The sequence below is a fragment of the Dysidea avara genome, chromosome 1 (assembly GCF_963678975.1).
Source record: "Dysidea avara chromosome 1, odDysAvar1.4, whole genome shotgun sequence".
Taxonomy (NCBI): Eukaryota; Metazoa; Porifera; class Demospongiae; order Dictyoceratida; family Dysideidae; genus Dysidea; species Dysidea avara.
In genome coordinates this window covers 48,068,879-48,094,508 of record NC_089272.1, presented here as the reverse complement: position 1 = coordinate 48,094,508, position 25,630 = coordinate 48,068,879, and the positions used below count along the sequence as shown (strand labels likewise).

General features: G+C 37.2%; 1 protein-coding gene across 2 annotated transcripts; it reads left to right on the top strand.

The window, feature by feature from the left end:
* Positions 1–1,400: 1,400 nt before the first annotated feature.
* LOC136266240 (fibronectin type III domain-containing protein 7-like) lies at positions 1,401–24,310 on the top strand. Of its 2 annotated transcripts, XM_066061256.1 has the most exons (9): positions 1,401–1,552; positions 3,883–3,962; positions 4,622–4,921; positions 5,046–5,327; positions 6,520–6,596; positions 21,268–21,490; positions 21,898–22,203; positions 23,883–24,004; positions 24,057–24,310. In XM_066061256.1, the coding sequence occupies exons 2-8, from the start codon at positions 3,890–3,892 to the stop codon at positions 23,957–23,959; spliced, it is 1,338 nt and encodes a 445-aa protein (XP_065917328.1). In that variant the 5' UTR covers positions 1,401–1,552; positions 3,883–3,889; the 3' UTR covers positions 23,960–24,004; positions 24,057–24,310. The 2 variants fall into 2 exon arrangements, with proteins under 2 accessions (XP_065917328.1, XP_065917326.1); XM_066061254.1 differs by having other exon boundaries at positions 23,883–24,310.
* The last annotated feature ends 1,320 nt before the right edge of the window (positions 24,311–25,630 follow it).

Sequence of the window (25,630 nt, the reverse complement as noted above, 5' to 3'; positions counted from 1 at the left end):
TAAGGAGAGGAGCTAGCAACCTCTTACTGGCCTTAGATATTTTATAAATTTTATTACTGCGTGGAAATACCTAAATTGTGGTATATAAGTTACTGCTAATATATACGACTCTGACCAGCGTAATCCTGTAAGACAGCCACTGCCCAGTATAAAGATGCATTTGTAGCCTTGATTCTACCCACTGCAGCAGAGGTATGGTGGTCCATAGAATGTGATGAAAAGTGCTTATTACGTATGTGACAGAAATGGGATGTATTATTAGTACTTATTACTTTAATTTGTTGGAATTGACATGTTCTTTAGACTCTGTCCATCATATACAATCAGCTTGCAGTAGAAAGTTGAACATCTGCAATGATTGCCAGAATTTGATCAGTTGAACATCTTAAGATATTATGAGACTATTGAAATTACAGCACTTTGTTAATACCAACCAGCTCAAATTTCCGATAACACTTTCTGGTAGAAAATGCTTGGATGATGCTGCCCACCAAATTGAGTTTCCTATTATGGCCTCGGAGAGGATATTTTTGGCAAGAATTTCACTATAAAGAATGGCTAGATCCACTGAACTAGTCAGCTTGATTGTTTATTTTATTACATCCATGCCATTCCTTATATGTATAGGATCATACTTGTGGTCATATGTGCCTGAAGACTCACAAGTGTATGATATGTACAGTAATTTTATGTTGTCATCATTTCATCAATGATACATGGTTCTCTTCTTTTTGTCATAGCATCTTCTAAAAAAGTTTTGGTACATGGGAAAAACTTAGTTGGACAATAGTCCATGTAACATGCAATATTACTGTAGAGTATCTATCTTAATCTTGTATGGAATATAATTATTTCTTTAGTGCCGGTGAGCATCCAATTGAGGGGTAAAGAACATGTACTCCCTCTCGCCATTTCACCTGTGAGATAATGAGTTGCTTTGGTTGATTATTTATGAATAATTCTAGCTATGTATTCTGCAGTGTCTATTCAGTCTGGCGGTCTTTTCTCACTGCACTAATGAGGGATGGACCCTCCTCTGGATATACCAGCACAGCTGAAGCTGTTTACTATGACACTCAGACTTTGCATATCAGCCAACCAATACAAGTACATACATGCAGCTCATTCCCATGCACGTGATGCAAGGTCACCCCATGTGTTATTAGCACTTGTGCTGTAAAACCTTAATAAATAAAATAAAATAAAATAAAATTTTACTGGGCTAAAATAAAAATCATACGTCTAAATCAACTGCTCTGCTCTATCTTCAGTTTCTATGGAGGCAAGCGCCAGGGACTTTAAAGATGGAGTAGATCTGCAAGATATTTAGCTATCGAACTTGACACGTGAGAGGAGTTCTAGCTATTTAATAGCTAAATTCTTTACATGCTCGGCATAGTAGGAAGTCGGCCATATTTAATGTAGGTATCACAATCTGAACCGCCATTTATGTAGCTATAGCTACATTTGCTGAAGGACCATACTAGACGAAAACTTACTACACAATTGCAACTATAGGACACCAGGAAGCTCAAAAAGAGAACAACTAAAGGTACGTAATCACGGGTTATACGCTGTCTGGGCAGGGTGCATAAAAGTATGCTATTTAGTTGGAGGTGTCGCGAGAATTGTTGTCCAAACTAACTATAGCTACTATTACGTCAGTTTGTTGGCACTCGCCAGCTGACCTTATACTGAGCAGCTGCCAAAACATTCGACGCAAGGTTCGAAGCCATTGATATGCCTAAGCTGTGTCGTTTAAGAGATGGGCTACTGTCAAGGTAGTGCACAATGATATCTTTGGTAAATGGTTTTCTCTTTCGTGTATCAGAATTATTTATCGACCAAGCTAAAACTAAACTGACGTGATCACGTGATCGCTAGTAGCAGTGCGTTGATTTTATGATACCTTTAGGCTAGAACTTTTTCGAAGTATTTTCCGCTAGCCAAGAGAGCCTGCATAAATCATTTAGTTGGACAAACGTCTTGAAACACTTAGAATCATCCCATGGCAAGATTGATTGCTATGAAAGAAATAATTACATTGAAATTATGACTATTTTTAACCACCGAATACCTGAGTCTTTTCTGTGGCTGCTTACCAAATTGTTATACTCTTGGAAGAGCTTGTAGAAAATTTGACATGTACATTTACAGACACAAAACCACAATTTCATGATACTGTATGCTGGAAAGTATATTTGTGATTGGTTACTATAAATGCAGTACCGTGCATGACACATGCCACACAAGGACATACGTGACATGTAGACTCTTCAACATCCAATTTCTTAGCCTTATGTATGCTCACATATGGTCCACTATCATCAGTCAAATATGCCAATTACTTAGCCATCAATTATGATACAAGTACCTTATCAATTAACTACGTAACTATCTCTCACAGTATCACTATCTTTAGGGTATACCTAAGATACTTGTCTACCTACAGTCTTACATGTAATTGTCATGCTTATAGAGTCTGTAGAGATCACGGATCAGTGTAGCTATTCTATTGTGCACCTGTAATTTGTGGACATTGTACATTGCATAAAATACAGTAGACTAAGTATAATAATCTCATCAACCCACTCAATTACATATCTTGTAACTGAGTCTCTCTGTATAGGATGAGTTTTATGGTACAAGATCACATCAGAATTTATATCACTATTCATATCATGAGGTATCAAAAGGAATTTGAAGTGCTCTTCTAAAACGCGGTACTTTTTTTACAGTATTCATAGGTTTCAAAAGATACCGTAAGGTGTGATTCACTAGGTTACCAATAACAATATCAGATTACCGAGAATTGGCACTTTGTTAATCATCACATTAGTCAGATTATATCCCTTATAAGGTGTTACTCAGTCAGCACATATGTAGCTATATAGTGTCCAATCTGCATGTTATATTCCTTGCTATGGTGACATTATCATGTACATAATAGTGTAAACCAATAAATTTGTATGGTTTCATGTGACATTTGTGTGTATTCAGTCTAGTCATTGACATTAATTTGTGTACATTACCCATGGACTATATGGTAGGTATCAGTGGCACTATGAAGTAGACATTATAATACATTAGCATGTCAAGCATTTTGGAGGATTATACTAGTGCACGCAGCCAATCTTGCAATGGTGGATCCAGGATGGGGAATATGGGGCACCCTCCCCATCTTGTGGTGGAGCCAGTCATACTTCTGATTAAAATAGCTACTAAACTTTGTCAGGCCAAGATCAGTTTATCAACTCATGAAAATATGCACATTTTACTAGCATTTATTACAAATTCACCAGCAAACCAAAGTCAAACTAGCTGTAAAATAGTCATCCAACACCTTCATGTGTACTAAGCGCCTCTAAAAATAATTATCGTGTTGCTATTGTTTGAGACATTTGGAGCCTTCTAAGCAGCTTTTAAGACTTCACAACCATCTGAAAAGGCCAAAATAGCAAAAATCAGCAGTGAGACACTACTAAGAGGTGATTATTTGCTGCTTCAAAAATGCAGCACTGAACTAGAGAATATGGCTCTCCCCAACTACCTACAACTTACCCTGTTTGTGCCCCTCCCCTTGCCAGCTCCTGGATCCACCCCTGTCTTGAATTAACATACAAATAATGATTACAAAATACATTTATTTGGAAAATCTTTGTCCTGTTAGTGATGTATCATGTCACTTAATTTTCTAGCTACAGTACTTGTACATATTATATATAATATTCCTGAACTTCAGAAATTTCACAACCTTATTTCTAGCAGATAAATATTATTATGTGTAACAAACTGCCAACTAACATTCCTAAATGTATGGCTGACTCTAAGCATGACACTTGCTTTGACATGATTAGTTACACTTTATGTTATCATTTCCAGTCTCATCATGACAATCAAGGGTTGTTACTTACTTCCTTTAATGTTAATACTGATCATTCTGCAAGGATCTCAACAAGAAGGTATGTTTGTAGCTATAGCTGTATGTATACTTTTGAATGTGATGAGAAGCTGTATCGTAGATCTATACTTAAGTGTATTCATGTCAATTTTATGGTTATTTTAATCAAATTCATAGGCCTTTACAAATCTCCCCAAGTATCTTAAAATCTCAATCATCAAGTTGTTTAGACTTTGCATGCAACCACAAGTTAACCCAATAGGGAAACAGTAAAGCTACTCACATAATAATTGACTATGGATAGTACTCACAGTGCAACCTTGAATTATTGTCCTAAGAACTAAGACCCTCGGCCTGTATCTGAACATGATGCAAGACATTAGAAACTAAGTAAAAAGTTGTTTAAGCCTCTCAATTCAGTAATGTAAATATGTTGGCTATTCCTACTGAATTCTTCTAATATAATGTAAAAGTGGCTCAAGTCACCACCTGGTCTGGAATTTTGTCCACATCCAACAGGGTGTTTAGTGTGATATTTCTGACTCCCTGCTACAGAAGGAGTCAGAAATATCGCAGTAGCCTTCTTGACTTTCTGTAGCCTTCTTGTAGGTCCTCAGTAGGATAGTGACCTTTAATATATGCATGGTAGCATGCATATTAACTGTTTGGTGTCAGTTTAATAAACAGCCATTGATAACCATTTTGTGTTTAATTTAACAGTTCCTGTTATTACTGATCCTCCACAAAATGGGACAGTGTGTGTTAAGGATGAAGTTAACATCACTTGTGGATATACCTTGAATTTTCAACTTGCTCCAGTGTGGATGATTGATGGACAAACATTTTCTGTTACTGATATCATGAATAGCAGTTTGTATAACTCACCATCAGTTACCAGTACTACAGATACTGTACTGACAGTTAACAATGTAACAGCATTAAGAAATAGAACAACATTTCAGTGTGAATTTACAGTTCAACCAATTGTAATGAGTTCAATTGGCACACTTACAGTATTTGGTAAGGTAATGTTGACATATCTATGTGATGTGCTTCATTAATAACCTGTATGTAGTTGTAGTATAGTTGCTGACAGAGTGATGTCTTTGTATGTTTGTGATTTGAGGTACTCCACTCCTCACAGGTCCCCCAACCCAACCAGTTATCGAGACCCCAGAAAGGAGACTGACCTCACTGGTAATATCATGGGACACATTCAGCCATGCCTCATGTGGTGATGTGACATACAATGTGACCTTATCTGATGGAACAGCAGAACTGGTGGAGGAGAGAACCACTACTAGTAATAATATCAGTTTCACTGATCTTGATAATGATACTCAATATGAAGTGACAGTGTTGGCTACTAACAATGCTGGACCAGGGCCTATTGGGACTGCTAATGCAAACACTCTCACACCATCAGGTTAGCTTAGCATAACACAGCCGTGCAGATCCAAATGTTATCTGATAAACAGTTTGATGAATTATCTTTAATTTTTCAAACTTTAGTTGCACCAATCTCACCCCTGTGACACTTGTAGCAACTAGCTACCCAGTTATACATAGGCTAGTGCACATGCTATGATGTATTCCTAGAATAAGGCATGAAACACAAATGCTTGTTTTGATCCAAAGCATGAAAGTGTTACTTATAAACTATAGTTATACACAGATGCATTTACCATAAAGCTGTGATAAATAAATAATGCTTTTACATGTGGGTGATCTTTTTACAATCATGTGAGATTATAGCTTAGGGTACGCATACAGGGCTACACGTATGTACCGATAGCCACCAAGTCCTTGTTGTGATGAATGTGACCAGAACACTTCTCTCCATATTAAATTTTTGTTACACCACATTGACAGCAATCCTCCTACACAATTGTATTGGTATACCATATATGGTAGGCTAATGTGTGCTTGAAAATACATGAAGTATTTCTCATTGTGGAGGAGTTAATGTTATGTGAATTATAAAGATAGTGGCTTCTTTTACAAAGCTGACGTTGCTGGTGCCAGTGGCTTTGTGTATGCACATACACACGTGCTGCATATCCATACGTTTATGACTATAGTGGGTTTCTTCTTAACATTTTAACATTCCTTGCAAAGATTTATATGTTTAAATGTATGAAGTTTAAAAATCTGCTTGTTGCTGCCAAGCCAATAAGCATGTGCACTGTATTACGATGAAACTTAAGCTTATTATAAACACTTGTATAAACGTATTTTAGTCTACTTGCAATTATGTAATTAAAGTCAATATCCAGGAAGTGAACATGTGTTCTCCAACGTTGTGTTCTGCACAGTTTTGTGTTAGCAACTTCAAATTTCAATCATTCCTGTCCAAATTCATCAAACGTCAAGTTGAGATAATGTTTTAAAGCTTATAATAGCCCACATGTTTTTTTGCTCATACCAAACCGCAAACATTAATTTTAACTTCATGGTGCTACTATGGTAGATGTAATGAAAGAAAAGGAAGAACCTTAGCACATACACATATACAATATCAAGAATATAATAACCCACCACAGTATGTGCACACTGTTTGTACATAGACACATTATTCTACATTTCATACTGTCTGTATATTATTCCTCTTTATTTAGTGCCCTTTCCACCAAGAAATTTGGCAGTTGTTGTGAAATTTGTTGATTTTAATCCTATTGTCAACATATCTTGGAACGTAAGTGTGTACATGTTATGTTGTGTGGCATGTGTGATTTGTGTTTTATATGATATATTATATATAGCTACCTACGTAAGTTAGTAATACGTACTATTGAAAAGTAATGGACTCCATTTCTGTAAATAGTGAAGTAATGACTCACATGCACATATAATGAATATACTTACCAAACAAGTAGAGTCCCACCTCCTACATACAGCTGTTCTTAGTACGACTACATGTATTTGCCACTAGTCCATTTGCCTCAGTTTATTATGACAATATATTTTATAGCGAAGTAGAATTTTGTGAAAATGGCCAGTTTTTGCTCAGCAGGTCACACATTACTTCTTGTGGCTTGTCACACTCCCTCCATGTATCACACAGAGATAGAGCACTAGTACAAGAGGCAGGTGTCAATACTACAAGCAACATGCATATTAGTAAGAGTAGTAGTCATCTTATGAACTGTGTTGTTTCCACTATCATTAGCAGATTGACAATAGCATTAAACTTTGAATACTGTAACTTGTAACTAGCAGTACCTAAGTGGTAGAACTCTTCCCCTAACACACACACACGCACCCACACCACACACACACACACACACACACACACACACACACACACACACACACACACACACACACAAACACACACACACACACACACACACACAAGCTTTTATCAATTCATTTACACTATCCTAGTGGTAAATAGCACTAAAAACCAAACACAAAATCTAACCTTGGTGCAATCACCATTTATTTTTTATGCCATATTATGCAATGTGGTACACTAAATGAAATTTTTGAGGTATACACTTTGGCTTCTCTAGATTGAAGGGCTTCGACTTGACATCAAAATTATTCATTTGCAAATGACAGGAACTGGTGGTCAACCATAATAGCTTACATAACTCTGTTGAAGCCTTATGAAAATTGTTTCCATGTCTACAGCATATTAAAACCGTAGCTGATTAAAGCTAGATCAATAAGGGTGCGATCCGAGGGGTCAGCAACAAAGTAAAATCGCCTACGAGATTTTAAAATCTTGAGATTTTTAAAGATTTTGAGATTCTAAGGAGATTTTGAGATTTTAAGGAGATTTTAAGGAGATTTTGATAGATTCCGAGATTTTGTGAAGATTTTCTCTCGAGATTTTTTCGTTGTTTCAGCGTGAGGCGATGTTCAGTAAGTCTCCTTGTATGTAAGATCTTGTTCAATATTGTTAAATATTTGTTTAATGCCACAGGGCGAGGTCCAGGAGGCCGTTTTCAAGAGAGAAGCTATTCAGTATACTCAGCCTAGTGATCAACGGTTATGATGAAAACTGAAGCTGAGCTGTACAGCTGGTTGTAGCTCACCGACGTTAACTACAAAGCCAGCTAGTGAACTATGATGCTTGGAATGATCAATCATTAACTATCTACTGTAGCTATATACATCCAAAGCCGCGAGAAAAGCCATGGAGGACCGCGACTGTGTCTGCGGACCTGGCGAGACCGAGACTGCTTCGATGGTTTGGTGACTATTATATTTAAGTAATAATTAAATCTTCATGCTTATTCTGTGCTATTGGGTTGTATAATTATTATAGCTATTTGCGTGCCACTGTATAAATATTAACTCTAAGTAGAGCTACGTATAGAGCTAGAGGTGATTGTAGCTAGCTATTCAGCACAATTTTTAACTTGTGCATGGATTAACATTAATGCATGATAGCTGTTTTAATAACATCACTGCTCCGATAAGAACGGCTATGCCGATTACTGTGACCGTGAGGTTAAATAAAATAACAAATGAATAAGTGATGTGATCATTAAACTTGAGGCTACATAGCCTCTGCATGCTACAGCGTATAGTTCAAAAATACAGTCTTGTTGACAGAAATTAGTGTACATAGCTATATAAATACCCCATCGATCAATTTTGACAACTCTTACAGTACTACTTCTTCCCTTTCTGAACTTGAGTATTGATACAGTTAAAATGAAACCACTCTTTACATTCTTCATTGTCACAGCGTACCGTAGGAGCTCCATCATCTACACATCTGCAATAACAATAAACACCGATGTTGATGAGACTAGAACTTCCAGCTCTTCTTGCTCTAATAACTGGAAAGGGTTGAACCATTCGTTCGTCAAAGCATTTGATTAGGTGTTTTCTCATCACTCCTTGGTTATAAACATAGCAGCTTGGATCCTGTCCATAAACCAGAGATGTGGAGTAAGCAGCTGCAAATAATCCGCAGTCATCAGTACCAGCCTGCTTGTTTGTACTAGCAAATTTGACAGTGATGGTTTTCTTTTGTGATTTCAGCAGTTTGGCTAGCTGAGCTTTAGTGTCCTCAGAGATGGTGAAATGTAGGGTATCATAAATGGTGACATCAACACTGGAGTCAAGTGTGGAAACCGTAACCCAATGGTTACCATTCACATGTAAGACCTGAACACTTCCTGGTAAAATTTTATTGCCTTTTTTCAAGACTAAAGCAGTGTCCTCTAATCCATTGACTAGCGGAAACTGCTCTTTCAGAAAAAACTGCATTGCACTTAAGTGTGTTCCATAGAGCCATTTGCCATCTGCAAGTATTCTTCTGTCAGAATTGTACAGACACATTCCTTTGATGCATTTGAGACATTGCTATCTTCATCTTCACCTTCATGGTCTATGACAACTACATCCAGAGTTTTGGTAACATCATTATCACCTATAACAAAAGGCTCAACCATTTTAGTTCCAGGTAAACTCTCTGAATAAGGTTGCTTACTTCTAACTCTGAATATTCTATCAGGGGATAGTTGCTCCCCTTCTTGGAGCAACCAAAGGGCAGTAGTTTTTCGAATTAAACAGATTTGTGATTATGAGTCAGTACTTCAACAAAACGATTAAACTTGCTCTGACCTGCACGCACAGATTTCTTTTGATTGTCATTCTGTACTTCAACACATTGATACATTGGTATTGTTGAAGAAGGCAGGTGCTGAAATGCTAATCTTTTCTTCTTCTGCTCAAGCCTTTCCTGAAGGGTGCTATTAATACACCCACTTTCAATAAATGCTCCTATATCATCTGATATGTGTATAGACTCCTCACTAGTAGAGTCATCAACAGTCTCCTCTTCTGCTCTGTTGTCATTAACATCGTCATTTTCAGCATCGCTATCATCACCATCATCATCAACACTGCACAAAAAATTTTCCTTGCCATCATCTATTCCAACAATAGTTTTATCGGACCCCCACAAAGTATGCTTCTCAAACAGCTCAGCCATGCCCAGCTTTTCAACCATTAATTTTGCTTTGTCCTTGGCATTGCCGATTGCTTTATCTATTTCATCATTGGTGAAATCAAGACTATGAGAGAGCCTTTGAGCTTTACGTTGTTGCTTAATCACTCTTGGGAAGATTATTTCTTTATCTGAATTAGCCTGAAGGGCTAACTGAATATGCAAACGATGTAACCTTCGTAGCAATCCGAGCATACCGAAATTGATCATCGTTGAAAATATGCTACTCATACTTCTTGCAGCTCTGAAAGTAGCTTCACAGGATTGTGATCCAAGAAGCTAAGGTAAAAAACATTTGCTGTTATTGACATGATCTCGAATGGTAATCAGGAAAACAATCAATGCATGAGCATTCAGCTCAATGCACATATATGCATTTGATGTAATAAAATTATCTCGAAGAGTAAATGATTTGTTTAATATCAACCACTTTCACCAATATCTCATAAAAAATACAACATACCACAGATCTTCGATTCATTCAAGTGGGATCTAAAAAGCTATTTGTGGCACATCTCATAAGCTCAACGTAGCATTTTGTGGCATCACTCTGTGGTACCTCAGACAACAAATGTGAAGCTGCTGTAATGTTTATAACAGCCTGAAAGTTCTGCTTGTCTTTATGATTAATGTCTCTCAATCGCAATCCATGCTGATCTTTCTGGAATTTTCTTGTCAAGGCTTGTAGGTGACTTCCCGTAGCTGTATAATCTCCCATCCGTAAAGCAATATTTGGCTTCAGTAAACAGCTCTTCAACTTGACAGCAAGGTGGACAGTGTCTTGAACGAATGCTATATTTATTGGCTGAATATGAAACCAATTCTCCCAGGCGGTGGGTATAGTTGAAGACAAGTTATTGGTTGGCAGTGAATGAGATGATGGTACAAACGAGGAGGATATCTTCATACATTTCATTAACCTGCTATCACCATCAGCCCCAAAGCTTAATACCATAATGCCACGCTTGGAACATTCATTTGTGATGTATGTCCACCTTGGCAGCAGATCTTCTGCACCAAACTTATTATCAGTACCAAAGCACACTAGGCAAAATGGTGGCACATTTTGCCACAATGGTTGTGCCATATAGACATAAGCATATTTTGCCACTGAAGTTTTGCGAAACATGTTTTCCATAGCAGGAAATGACACTGCCACAAAAGCATCTATTACTGGCAAACCATCACTATTCAGTGGTAGCACAAATCCTACACATCTGTCAGTTGCGCAGTCATATTCCACTCGTCCTACCACTCTTGTGGCATCTTCACCTATTGAAACAAATGGGGGTGCTTTGTAGCGGTCAATGTGCTCCTTCAGTTGATCAAATCTAAATAAGCCTTCATCATTAACTTGGTACTCAGAATAAATGGCAGTTTGAATAGTTCGAACACATGGTAATGCCTGTGGAATGTTTTGATGAATAAATTCATATGACAAAGGTCCAGCAAAAAGAAACAGTGCAGTTGCAAACTTTCTCATAATTTCTGAATGCCTTCGATGTGTGGGGTATTTATAATCTAATCAAAAACAGCCAAGCTGTAAAAAAAGGTGCGGCCCCCATAAAGGCCATGGTGAAAAAAGATGTGAAATCCAAGGTGGCGGCCAAGAAATGGCTGTGATGGTAGGTTAATGGTTACATTTTAATAACAACAATTCAGGTGAATTTGGTGCCAAGACCAAGCGGCACAAAATTTACCTGAATTGCCGTTATTAAAATGTAACCATTAACCTACCATCACAGCCATTTCTTGGCCGCCACCTTGGATTTCACATCTTTTTTCACCATGGCCTTTATGGGGGCCGCACCTTTTTTTACAGCTTGGCTGTTTTTGATTAGATATCACTTCTTTTTGTATTTGTATACTGCAAAGCCGGCCTATGGCTGGCTTTGGGGCTTTTTTAACCCATGTGTTTTTTTCTTTACCACAGGAAGAAGAAAAGAACTTAAAGAAGAATTTTAGTACTTCAATTATTTTTGATTTTATTAGTAATTATACAAATTATATACATATATTTATTACATGCTCATTATTCCCCACAGGATTTTTTTTGCAGCTGATCTCTCTACTGGGTGACTTGAAATGTAGCTGAACTATATACAGGATGGTTTCTTTGTAGCTGAACTCTCTGTAACAGGTGATTTGTTTGCAGCTAAACTCCCTACATGGTGGTGTCTTTATAGCCGAACTCTCTACATGATGGTTTCTTTGTAGCTGAACTCTCTATAAGGTGACTTCGTCTAGCTGAACTCTCTACAGGGTGATTTTTTTGTAGCTGAACTCTCTGCAGGGTGATTTGTTTGCAGCTGAACTCTCTACATGATGGTTTGTTTGTAGCTGAACTCTCTACAAGGTGACTTCGTCCAGTTGAACTCTCTACGGGGTGATTTGTTTCTAGCTGAACTCTCTACAGGTGAATTGTTTGCAGCTAAACTCTCTACATGGTGGTTTCTTTGTAGCTGAACTCTCTACAAGGTAACTTCTTCTCTACATGCAGGGTGATTTGTTGTAGTTGAATTCTCTACTAGGTGGTTTGTATGAGGCTGAACTCTCTACATGGCGGTTTCTTTGTAGCTGAACTCTCTACAGAGTGATTTGTTTGCAGCTGAACTCTCTACATGATGGTTTCTTTGTAACTGAACACTCTACAAGGTGACTTCTTCTAGCATGATCTTTCTACAGGGTGAATTGTTGTAGCTGAACTATCTACAAGGTAACTTCTTCTAGCTGATCTCTATACAGGGTGATTTGTTTGTAGTTGAATTCTGTACAGGTGGTTTCTTTGTAGCTGAACTCTGTACATGATGGTTTCTTTGTAGCTAAACTCTTTACAAGGTGACTTCTTCTAGCTGAACTCTCTACGGGGTAATTTCTTTGTAGCTGAACTCTCTATATGATGGTTTCTTTGTAAATGAACTCTCTACAAGGTGAATTCTTCTACCTGATCTCTCTACAGGGTGATTTGTTTGTAACTGAACTCTGTACAAGTGCGTTTTTGTGGGTGATCTCACTGCAGGTTGATTTGTTTGTAGCTGAACTCACTAAAGGGTGATTTTGCTTGTAGCTGAACTCCTTGCATTGTATCTAGTTTCTAGCTGATCTCTCTACAGGGTAATTTGTTTGTAGCTGATCTCTCTACAAGTTGATTTGTGCGTAGCTGATCTCTCTGCAGGTTGATTAATTTGCAGCCGATCTCTCTACAAGGTAATTTGTTTGTAGCTGAACTGTCTATAAAGTGATTTATTTGTAGCTGATCTCTCTGCAGGTTGATTTGTTTTAGCTGAACTCTCTACAGGGTGATTTACTTGTAGCTGAACTCCTTACATTGTGAGTAGTTTCTAGCTGATCTCTCTACAGGGTGATTTGTTTGTAGCTGATCTCTCTACAAGTTGATTTGTGTGTAGCTGATCTTTCTACTGGTTGATTTGTTTGTAGCCGATCTCTCTACAGGGTAATTTTTTTGTAGCTGAACTCTGTACAAGGTGCTTTTTTGTAGGTGATCTCACTGCAGGTTGATTTGTTTGTAGCTGAACTCACTAAAGGGTGATTTGCTTGTAGCTGAACTCCTTACATTGTGTCCAGTTTCTAGCTGATCTCTCTACAGAGTGATTTGTTTGTAGCTGAACTCTCTATAAGGTGATTTATTTGTAGCTGAACTCCTTACATTGTGTGTAGTTTCTAGCTGATCTCTCTACAGGGTGATTTGTTTGTAATTGATCTCTCTACAAGTTGATTTGTGTGTAGCTGATCTCTCTGCAGGTTGATTTGTTTGTAGCCGATCTCTCTATAGGGTAATTTGTTTGTAGCTGAACTCTCTATAAGGTGATTTGTTTGTAGTTGATCTCTCTGCAGGTTGATTTGTTTTAGCTGAACTCTCTACAGGCTGATTTGTTTGTAGCCGATCTCTCTACAGGGTAATTTGTTTGTAGCTGAACTCTCTACAAGTTGATTTGTGTGTAGCTGATCTCTCTGCAGGTTGATTTGTTTGTAGCCGATCTCTCTACAGGGCAATTTGTTTGTAGCTGATCTCTCTACAGGGTGATTTTTTTGTAGCTGACCTCTCTTCAGGGTGATTTGTTTCTAGCTGATCTCTCTACAGGGTGATTTTTTGTAGCTGACCTCTCTTCAGGGTGATTTGTTTCTAGCTGATTGCTCTACAGGTTGATTTGTTTGTAGATGAACTCTCTACAGGGTAATTTGCTTGTAGCTGAACTCCTTACTTTGTGTCTAGTTTGTAGCTGATCTCTCTACAGGGTGATTTGTTTGTAGCTGAACTCCTTACATTGTGTGTAGTTTCTAGCTGATCTCTCTACAGTGTGATTTGTTTGTAGCTGATCTCTCTACAAGTTGATTTGTGTGTATATAGCTGATCTCTCTGCAGGTTGATTTGTTTGTAGCCGATCTCTCTACAGGTAATCTGTTTGTAGCTGAACTCTCTATAAGGTGATTTGTTTGTAGCTGATCTCTCTGCAGGTTGATTTGTTTTAGCTGAACTCTCTACAGGGTGATTGCTTGTAGCTGAACTCCTTACATTGTGTCTAGTTTCTAGCTGATGTCTCTACAGGGTGATTTTTTGTAGCTGAACTCTCTTCAGGGTGGTTTGTTTCTAGCTGATCTCTCTACAGGTAGATTTGTGTTGATTTGTTCATTGCTGATCGCTCTAAAGGTAATTGATTTGTTGCAGTTGAACACCCTGCAAAGTGATTTGTTTGTAGCTGATCACTCTAAAGGGTAATTTGTTTGTAGCTGAACTCTCTCCACAGTGACTTGTGTGTAGCAGAATTCTGTGTAACTGAATTCTCTAGAGAGTGACTTAATTGTAGCTGAATTCTCTACACAGTGCATGACTTGTTTATAGCTGAACTTTCTTCAGTGTGACTTGTAATGTTCTGAATCTCTATAGTGGTATATTTGCTTAACTCTCCACATGGTGACTGTCTTCTTGCTGAACTGTCTATAAGATTAACTGTTTGCAGCTGAACTCCCTACAGAATAACTTGTGATGTAATAAAATTCTATAATGGAGTAAATAAATTAGCCGAATGCTCTATTAGGGTGACTGTTCTATTAGAGTATCTCGATCTCGCATTTGCTACACGGAGTTGGCTTTCGAATCATAACTCAGTGGTTTGTAATCCGATTCTTCTGTACTACTGCAAGGACTTTCTATGAAGATTATTCCAGCTATACACCGATTTTCAGCTCATTGCTCTAAGCGGTTTGCCTAGTAGGCGTGAAAACTAATACTTTTTTAATTCATAAAAATCGATCGCGTAATTGTGACACAGGTTGGGTTTTGTGTCATATCTCCGTGGTCTTTATCTCGATTCCTTTCAAACCACCAAAAGGCACTCCTACGATGGTTACTCCATCTACATAGCAATTTTCAACTCATTCCATGAAGCGGTTTACCCTGTAGGCGTGACAACAAATCGATCTTGTTTTACGCGAATAATCGGTCATAACTCCTGAACCATTCATCGGATTTGTACCAAATTTGATGTTAGGATTCGCCTTTGGACTCCCTTTCTGTGTGCCAAATTGCAAGGCGATCGGAGTACGCGTTTGCTTGTTATAGCAATTTTTGCAAGTGTGCGAAAAGACGAAGAAGAAAAAAAAAACGAAGAAAAAAAAACGAAACTTTGGCAGCGCGTATCTCGGAAATGGCTGGAGCGATTTCCTTCAAATTTGGAATGTAGACTCCCTTGGCTGGCGGGCAACTGTGTAGCAAATTTGGTTCCAATCAGATAAGTGATCACCGAGATACAAAGGTGTGAAAATGACGTTTTCGTTCTTCCTGTCAATATACTCACGGTGTGGCGCGCCGGCTTCTTGGGCCGCACGACACACTACCGTGTGTCTTGATGATTGCGCTCTGCATTCTTTATCAATTCTTGTAAGATATTGGAAAATGATATTGTGTTGGCTGAATTCACACAAGGAGTTGTCTCCGAAGATCGTACCTGTTGTAGCAATGCAGTCAGTGCGTCATTTTTGTGTTCTAATTGCTCTATGGTACTCATGATTTTCCAGTAGTCTGTTATAAGAGATTGTGATGGATCAGAAGCAGCTGCTTCAAGATGCCTTTTCTTTCTAGAAGACCATAACCATTCTGGGGGGCATCGTTTTTTTCAGCCCCTCTTTCCGTATGGAAAGAGGGGCTACCTAAAAAACCTGGTTCTCTGATTGATCACTGCTGGCTAAAGCTTGAGAATAATAATTTTTCAAGGCACTTACAGCTGTCAAATCAATTAAGCTATTATCAGCATTACTTGAATGTGTGCTTACTCTACTGCTAGAAGTACCATTGCCATCGCTAGCTGAAGACTCTGTAAAATAGCCCCCTAAGGAAGTTTGACTGAACTTTTTCTTATCCTTTTTCTCGCTTTTGTCTTTATTTTTATCCATGCACGAATCAACATGCCGGTAAAAATTGGAATTGGAAAATGACTGATAGGTTTTTTTGCAGCAAAATGGAATTTCCACAATTGAGACACCTAATAGATACTTCAAAATCTCCAGGGCAACCTTTTGGTACAATATGCAGTGAATAATGTTCACCTTCTTGCATTTCCCGCAAGTAGCTCTTTTCTTGTCTTTTTGTCCATGTGCGTAAATTATGCCTCACCTGCTTAGAAACATCAACAAGTGTAGGAACTGTAACAGTTGAGTCATCAGAAGTAGTCTGCTTTTCTGTTATTTTCCTTTTCTTGTTTACCTTAGCAAACTGGGAATCCATTTTTCTTTTTGAGTAAACCTTGACATCACTCTTATTTCGGCATAATGTTTTCACTTATCTGATAAAATGGCAAAGCCTGATTCTGTGCCCAGGTGAAAATTCAAATGGACTAGAAGAATATGGATTGTGGTTTGGAGAGGAAGCAAATTTTCGCTCTATGTATTTCTCAATCTTCTCAATAGAATTACCTGGGTTTTCACTAGTATCCATTGAAGAGAGAACTTCTATTTCATCAAACCCTGCTGACACAACACAGTTTACGATGTACGGTGGAAGCTTCTGTTTCATTAGTCTCATCACTCTTAAATTCATTTTATTTCTCTGCACCTCATCTGACGAGTCGGAGGACGAGTCATCAAGTGTATCACAATCAGGTACTTCACTTTGCGAGTCACTTGGTCTTTGATGAGAAATCTTGGAGGAAATGGAGTTCGTTGAAAGCTTACTAGTTTGTTGATGTCTAACCAACAAAAAATGTAATTATTACAGCTTGAAATTAGCTATTGTGCTCTTACTTTTGAGATAAAGATTCATTAGCATCCGAATTTAATTCAGCTTCACATGGGGCTTCATGGGGTACCAAGTGATCTCTATTCGAACTTGCAGTACATTTTTGAGTCAGGACTTGATTCAACCTCGCATTCAACTGAATAATTGATGAGCTACAAACAGATAATTCCGCGGATAATTGAGTTGCAACCTCGCAGTCAAGACAGTGGCATGCTCGACTCAGTGATGGCATGCGTACTCACCTTTGTTCAGTTATTAGTCCTGATTGGATTGTTGCTTCATTCGGCCCGGCTTCACTGACTGCAGCTCCACGCTGAGTAGTAGTGGGTCCTGGGGTGCTAATTGAGGTGCTAATTGGCTTACTGCTGATATCACGCTCCTCCTCATGTTCAGAAGGGAAGCTTGACGATGTTGAATTTATATCCATCTTAACCCCGATCTTAAGGGAAATTGATAGCCCCGTTGATAGTTAATGAACTCCGGAATGAACTCGATAACGAGATTAGCTCGAGGTGAAACATGTGGTCCCGCACATGTCACCATGATTAAACATCACGTGATACATAGTAAACAAACATTTACGGATAAAATACGGAAAAAAATAGGTGAAGATTTTAAGATTTTCGTTCAGATTTTCGGCAGCTCCTACGAGATTTTCAGCTTGTTGCTGACCCCCCGGTGCGATCACTGCATGCTCTGATTGTTAAGGGTGTGGCAGCGTATACTGATGATTTAGGGGCTTGGTTGGAGGACCATGCAATCATTTTATTATAAGTGTGGCTACTGAAGGTATTTACTCCCTCTTGCAGTAGCATCAGCACTTCAAATAGTTTTGTGATGTATGTGTTAAATGCTCCTCTAAGGAAAGTGTTGATACTGAAATGGATACCTTGGTATAGATTTTGTTGCATGAAGAAGAAGATAACCATGTATAGTATGTATGCATTGAGCTGGATTGTCAAAACATCTAATAACTAATAAATGCAATTGCACACGATCTTGAAATTTGGATCATTTGTACTACTGCTTGACCCACTAAAAATGTTTCAAAATCTTAAAGTTCAAATGTCTAACACAATAGTTACGGTCAATCTAAATTTCCACCATACATTTCCTATGGGGAAGGTTGACTGCTCTATTAGAGTATCTCGATCTTGCATTGCAGCTACTCAGATCACTTAATTTAGCTTCTTATTAGTGGTATTTAGTTAATGGACCTTTGCTACTGAAAATTTGGACTTGTATACTAAAATTGTGGACCTTTTTGCTAGGGGCGTGTGATAATGAAATTTTATTAATGCGATAATGTACCTCATTGTCATGATTATTATGATAATTGACTACACATGTAAGTACTAATAAGCAGTGTTGGGCAAGTTACTTTGTAAAAGTAACTAGTTACATATTACATATTACTTGCAACTGAACTATTTAGTTACAGTTACATATTACCCATAAAATAAAGTAACTGTAATAATATTACATATTATATTACTTTGTGTCCACAGCCTTAAGTTGTCACGTGTGAAACTACCACTTTATCACGTGACATGATTGCATTGTTGGACAATATGCAAATTTTGGTTATAAGTAAGAAGCTGGTGAATAAGCTTCATTCAGTAGGCCTCGTTACTTCGTTGTGGCTAGGTGTTACTCAGAGGATAACTAACGAGATTAGTAACTTCGTTACTTGTAGTAATAATATTACGTAATATTAGACTCGTTACAGTAACTATATTACTTATGTAACGCGTTACATTTGTAAGTAAAGTAACTTGCGTTATATTACCTGTTTTTATAGCGTATTTCGTTATATTACTTTGTTACCACAAAAGTAATAATATTACGTAACGCGTTACATAAGTAACGCGTTACTCCCAACACTGCTAATAAGATACTGTAAATTATCACTGTGTCACTCATTGTGCATGCTTTATAGCTATATCTGGAAGCTAGTATCGTTACAAATAAAATTAAAAGTATTCATTAGAATTATATTGGAATTGTAAAATTTTCTTATTTCATGTTGGCCACATGTAGTATAGAGAACTATCCGGAAGTTTCCTATTATCACGATAATGCAATAATAAAGATTTTCACAATAATGATAATGACTTTTCACGATAATCAATTATTCACGATTATTGCACAGCACAACTTTTTGTTAAAATTGTGGACCTTTTTACCAAAATTGTGCCAAGAAGGTGATTCTTCAGAACCCCCACCCCCCCAGCTACGGGCCTGGCCATAGGCAGACAAAAATTCAGAATTTGGAAATTCTATTAAAATTCAATATTCAGCTTTCTGGAAATGTTTTCAGCACTGAATTTGACTTTATATGCACTAAGACTACTCCATAAAGGTGATTTTCATCACATATGATACTATTATACTTTTTAATGGAGGTGTTTTGGTGGACGTCTTTCAGTTTAGGGGATAACCCTAATAAACAAACAACTATTACTGTTTAAAACAGCTTTGGTAATTGTGCAGTTGCACTACAAAGCTGGTTTTTGTTCATAATAATTATATTGCTATATCCAGTAACAATACTATTTATTTGTAATGGCACTACTTTGCAGTGAAGTAGCTACCAGATCTGCATTTGTAAAGCCAGGTGCCATTTTTGACATCGTTTTATTATTTTTCAGAGTGGCTATTACAGATTGGTGTATTAAATTGATTATAAATCATGAGCCAGTGTGCCATATAATGCAAGCTTAAGCTTTGCACTGAAGTTATAACTGATCGCCATAATAGCTGATACAAAAGCTTTGCTAAACACCAAGAAAAAAGTTTTTTCATGCATTCATTAAAGGGCTAAACTGAAATAGCTAATTTATTCTGTGAAACATCCCTTGGCGGGACACCTATGTATCATACCAAATTTGAACTAAATCAGTCCAGCTGTCTTTGAGATACACGCCTTAAAATTTGTCGTCATTTTTTGTTTATTTTTCTTTTCGCACCACTTCCAAAATTTCCACAACTCATGCAACCCTTATAGGATTCTTTTCCAATTTGGAGAGTGTAAGAGTGTACATGTATTAAACTACTGTCACAAACAAGTTAAAAATTGGTTAGGCTAATTATCATGGTAGACTATTTATGACTTGAAAGTACTGAGAGTATTAGCTAAGAAGATAGAGCAAAACTATGTGATTGAGATACTCTAATAGAACAGTCATTGAGAAGTAAAATAATAACATGTGTAACGGGCTGGGGTGCCCCTGTTACGGGACAAGGACTGGACCATGCAGTTCTATACTACTCTTCTTATTAACACGTACTACTCAACTCTACGCATGCATACACATACACGCGCATGCATACACATACACACTGACATACATTATCCAGTTTACAACGCTGTTACACATGCATGAAAACTGTTGAAAATTTGTCCAGAGTTCAAATCAGGGACCTCCACACATATTTACACAACCTGTTCACCACTTTACCAACTGCCATCAGTTGCTCATTTCACTTAATTTATTAAAGTTCTAGTTTACTACATCAGAATGGTAGAGTTTCATAATTTCATAATCTATCAATGGAAATTCTAGGTTGTTATTATAGAACATTCTATGTACATTATATTAGAGATGCTCCAAAAACTGTGCACTCCATTAGAGTACTATTTACAAGAAAAGTATTATTAAATAGTCGAATAGAATAGACTATACCACATAATTATGCATAAGTAACACGATCAAGATGCTCAAATAGAGCAGTTGGTGATAGTGCGATTTGTTGCAACACCTACCAGCTAAACAACTTATGGAAAACTAATTGAATTTTTGTGCACGTGTCAGTAATCAATGTACATCTGACATGAACATGCATGTAACAAGCGCATTTCAAAATCCCATAGTAGAACAGTCATATACATACCAGCTAATATGTAGAAAAATGAATAACCTGGATAGACAAGAGCCAGATATACAAATATGAAAAGAAATGATATTTAATCCCAGCCAATATGTGAAAAGGGTGCAGCCTTCCAAAGATAGGATATGATATCAAAAGTGGCGGCCAAGAAATGGCTGCAATGATACTATATCCTTTTTTCGCTACTTGACTGGCTATTTTGTATTAGATTAGATTGACTTTACTGAAGTTTAATACTTTGTCTGTGTATAGCCTTCACAATTGGCACCCAACATGACTGAGATAGTGGCATACAATGTGTCTGTGACTGATGAAGATGATCAGATACAATGCTATATGTTAATGTTTGACACGACTACAGTTTCAACCGAAGATATGGATAATCGTTTAATGGTGGATGTTGGCAAAAGTTATGTGGTTGCAGTTCAAAGTGTGAACAGTGTTGGGGCCAGTGAAACAAGTAGTACTTCGTTTGGTGAGTTGAACTGTATAATATGTGCAAATTGATCATTTTGCTAAACCTGCTAAATTAAGGAATAGTTTTGAACAAGTATATAAACTATAATGTGTTGAGACCACAACAGGATAGCCAAGACTAAGTGCAATTTTTAACACATAGATTTTACCAAGTAGAAGTCAATGGTGACAAAGAAATGGCTACAATGATACTTGATACTAAATACCAACAATGAGAAATTACCTAATATAATGATGCCAATGTTTCATTGTACAAGTTATTGATATTCTGTAACTAAGCATCATTGCAATCTTCTTAGTAACAAAATGATTAAAGTTGTATGAATTATATACTTTGTGATAATTTTATATGTATGTTACTGTGATATCTTATACACCTGTATTCCTGTGTTAATGTATTCACAGCTGTGAGATGGCTCAGATCAGCAACGATCACCATACCCACTGATAACCAGACTGTGTCTGTGTCGTGTGATGTGAATGAATCTAATCTTCCAGTAAAATGTCGTGTCATCATAAATTGTACTACATGTGAGCTGATCATCTCTAGAGAGTTTACTGGAAGTATTCATCAAAGGGTTATGCCTCAAAATAGTTATTCCATTTGTGTACAAGTGATCATAGCTGAAACTGGTACAACTGTGGACGATTACAACATATTGCAAACCATCTCAGTCCCTGAACGCAACACAAACAGTGGAATTATTTCATGTAAGCTTGTGATCCTGTTAATTTTAAACATAGGCTAACAAGTGTCCTAATACAACACCAATTCATTTAACTACTACTATACATTCTGGCTCACGGGTAGAGTGTTTGAAACTTGATTCATGCACTTGAATCTACGCACATGTATTATGGTGAATGAAGTTTATAGGGAGGGGTACTTTTTAAGTTAACACAGTTGTTCTTGTAGTTAGTAAAACACATTGATAGTTTGCTAATTAATAGAACACGATAATATGTTGGTGACTGAAGCTGCTACAAGCCAACTTCCAAGTGATAGGAGTATCTTTTAGGCTTCATTACAAGTTTAGTACGTGTACGTAGCACTAACTACATTAATACTACACTTTAAACATTAGCTGTCCTCACCCTTAAGTACCACCTACTGTTCAAATAACTAAAATTCCTTAACCATTTTAGTTGTGTGCAAAATTGCTTTTAAAATTGTTTAAACTATGTTGCTCTAATAAAACATTCTTTACTTTAACAGAGCAATCATTTTAGTTTCCTGCTACAGGAAAGTTTAGATTACTGATGTTTGGATTTCTATTAATGAAGTTCCGCTGTTATAGACTTTGAATGCTCCAGCATGTTTTCCACGTCTGCTTGGCCACCAAGCATGAGAATGGCATTTGATATCTTTACATTACTGTGGACAGGTCAATGGATGGCACAAACATCCAGTGTTGTAGTGTTTGAAGAGGTGTAAACCATAAGCAGCTCCAGATCAGCTTCCTAATCTCTCTTATTTATGTGCTCATCTACCACCCCTACTATTATTATAATAGTGCTGGTAATATAGAAATACCACTAAAATGCTGAGCATCCACAGGTAGCTTTTGGGTGATTTGTATAATAGAAATTGTTTGAATATCAACAGACCTGTAGCAAATGTGACCAGATTTGAGATAACCAGGCTTCCTCACACACCAGATCAAATTCATGTTTTACCCACAATTGAATTACTGGCTTAGTAGACCAACATACTGTATGTACTTCAACGGACCCCAAATTTGACCTCTGGATATCACATCTTAGTACCCCTGCCCAAATTGGGAATATATTTGGACAACAAATCGACAAGAACTTATATGCCATGCACACAGTGATATATAGCTGAATGCTTAGTGTAAATTCTATTTAGTTGTAGACACTAACAGAAAGTTACTGACAATACCATTATTATAATATTAAAATTGCCACATCATATTCTTGTAATTCAGTTACAAATTATTAATATCTGACAATCTCATGTGGACTTCAATCCCAAGCTCTTGCATATCTTAATTTTCATGTTTTTCGCTGGTCTGTTATTGATTTTGCAGCTACATAGGTTATAATTTGAAGTTCTAAACATCATTCCACCTATTCCCTATATACGGTACTGCTCAAATGTAACATTGTCTTGCAAGAGTGTGAAGATCAAAAAACTCACCAATTAAAGGGCATGGCACATTCATTTCACTTGCATGTATTTATTGTTTTGTTTGGGATGAATGCTTACAAGCAAAATGGGTGCCACGCCCTTTAATTAGCAAGTTTCTTAATTGCCCGCACTCTCGTGAGACAACATTACATTTGAACGGTACATACCATACTTGTTACTACCATACTTATGTACATATGTGACTTAATAATGTACATACTTCCTCCTCCATCCTCAGACAATGATCACAGTTCATTGTACATGACTACATTTTGTGCAGTGGGTGTGTTAACTACTGTGTTGATGATGATGTAACAAGATAATACCCATAATAATATGTACTGTAGTACTGTAGTTCTAGTGAGTATCAATGTATGTAGATTGTAGGTGTAACTGTCATAATATTTTGCAGTTCATTTGCATGACTTCACGGATTCAGTATTTATTTTTGTACAGCTGCCTTTCTAATCAACTATTATCTACCTACCCAGTCACTTTTAACAATGCTAATAATACCATTGTATTTTATACCTGATATACATGTATTTATATTGTGCTCATCTGTAGAATTGGAGCTACTCTTTTGTACATTATATTCATTCTGTTTTTGTATTGTACACAGAGATCATAGAAATAAGTTTCTGGAATTGTGTGTGTGCGCATGTTCACTTACATCACTCACAATTTACACATTCATATACCAACACTGCAGCTTTGGTTGACTGTATTGTTCCTTTTCACCAAAACATACAGAAGTGCGTATATAATTTTATTAAAATATACTCTTGGTCAAAATGCTGGCAGAATATTGCCGTTTATACTAGCGGGGACTTATTAAGAAACTGACAAACTACTCTGCCTACTATATACAGGGAACCAATTCTGTCATATGTTCTAGGGGGTATGATATTGATTGTTACACAATTCTCTGGCTGGTCCACTAAAAAATACCAATGTGTGTATCATCATACCAGTGTACTGTACATGTATCCCCCATTGGTCAGTAGGCCAGTCATTATAATACCGTATGCATACTTACTACACTGTAGGGCGTTTGGCTGTATGTGTCCTGGTAATAATTTTATATTATATGTACAATACAAGATTCCTGTCATGTTCCACTGCTGTACCACATGTGCATGTTGTGTTTCAGGGCTGACACAATCAAGACGGCAATATTACGCAGTACGTACACTGCACAATGCTGTGACTTGATTTGTGCCGATTTTTTTGTGTGCTTTATAAAAGCAGTGGAAGATTAGGATAAGTTGATTCATAACCACCTTTTTCATAAATTGAAAATTAAAAAAAAAAGAATTTTCGTGAGTGGATACAATAACACTAGAAAATTTGAGCAAAAGCCATCAGTATATTCTTCCAATGCATTTAGCTGCTGTTTATCTGCAAATATTATCAGCTCAGAAACTGCAAATAAGTGTTTGAGACTGCTTATACTTTGTTATGGAGAGCTTGCATACGAAACATGGGCTTAGCAACAGTTGCTAGGTCAGCCATGGTTGGGGGCAAAATGTATGCTACAGCTGTTCTCAATGGTTTGGTGAAGTACAGGACATGTTTATTAGGTTAGTCACTTGTATAAACTAGGATAGCTGTAGTCAAAATCCCACAAAGTGCTTTAATTCATGAGAAATCTACTGAAAATTAATATTACGCTTGTATATGTTAAACCTAGTTTTGATATTTATTTATAACCTTATCCTAGCGTCTGGCAGTGATACTCATTGTGTTTAGTTTGTGGTGGCAAACCAAGTACATTCATCACAATTAGTCCATTGAAATTTTCCCTCAATTATGGCTGAGTAGCAACAGTTGTCAAGCAATTTTTGTATCCGCATTTTATTATTATTGTTACCTAGGACCGCATCACATACAACCAAGTACATACACCAACGTTGCAACCTACCCATTGGGCAAGTATAAATAGTGCCATAGGCAGCACTCAGAGCAGTATGTGTGTACTGGTGG

Excerpts from the sequence above, each read along its gene's own strand:
- LOC136266240 (XM_066061256.1), top strand. The coding sequence starts at position 3,890 with ATGACAATCAAGGGTTGTTACTTACTTCCTTTAATGTTAATACTGATC. Across the intron at positions 3,963-4,621 it reads GCAAGGATCTCAACAAGAAG|TTCCTGTTATTACTGATCCT; the intron begins GTATGTTTGTAG and ends TTAATTTAACAG. Across the intron at positions 4,922-5,045 it reads TGGCACACTTACAGTATTTG|GTCCCCCAACCCAACCAGTT; the intron begins GTAAGGTAATGT and ends CACTCCTCACAG.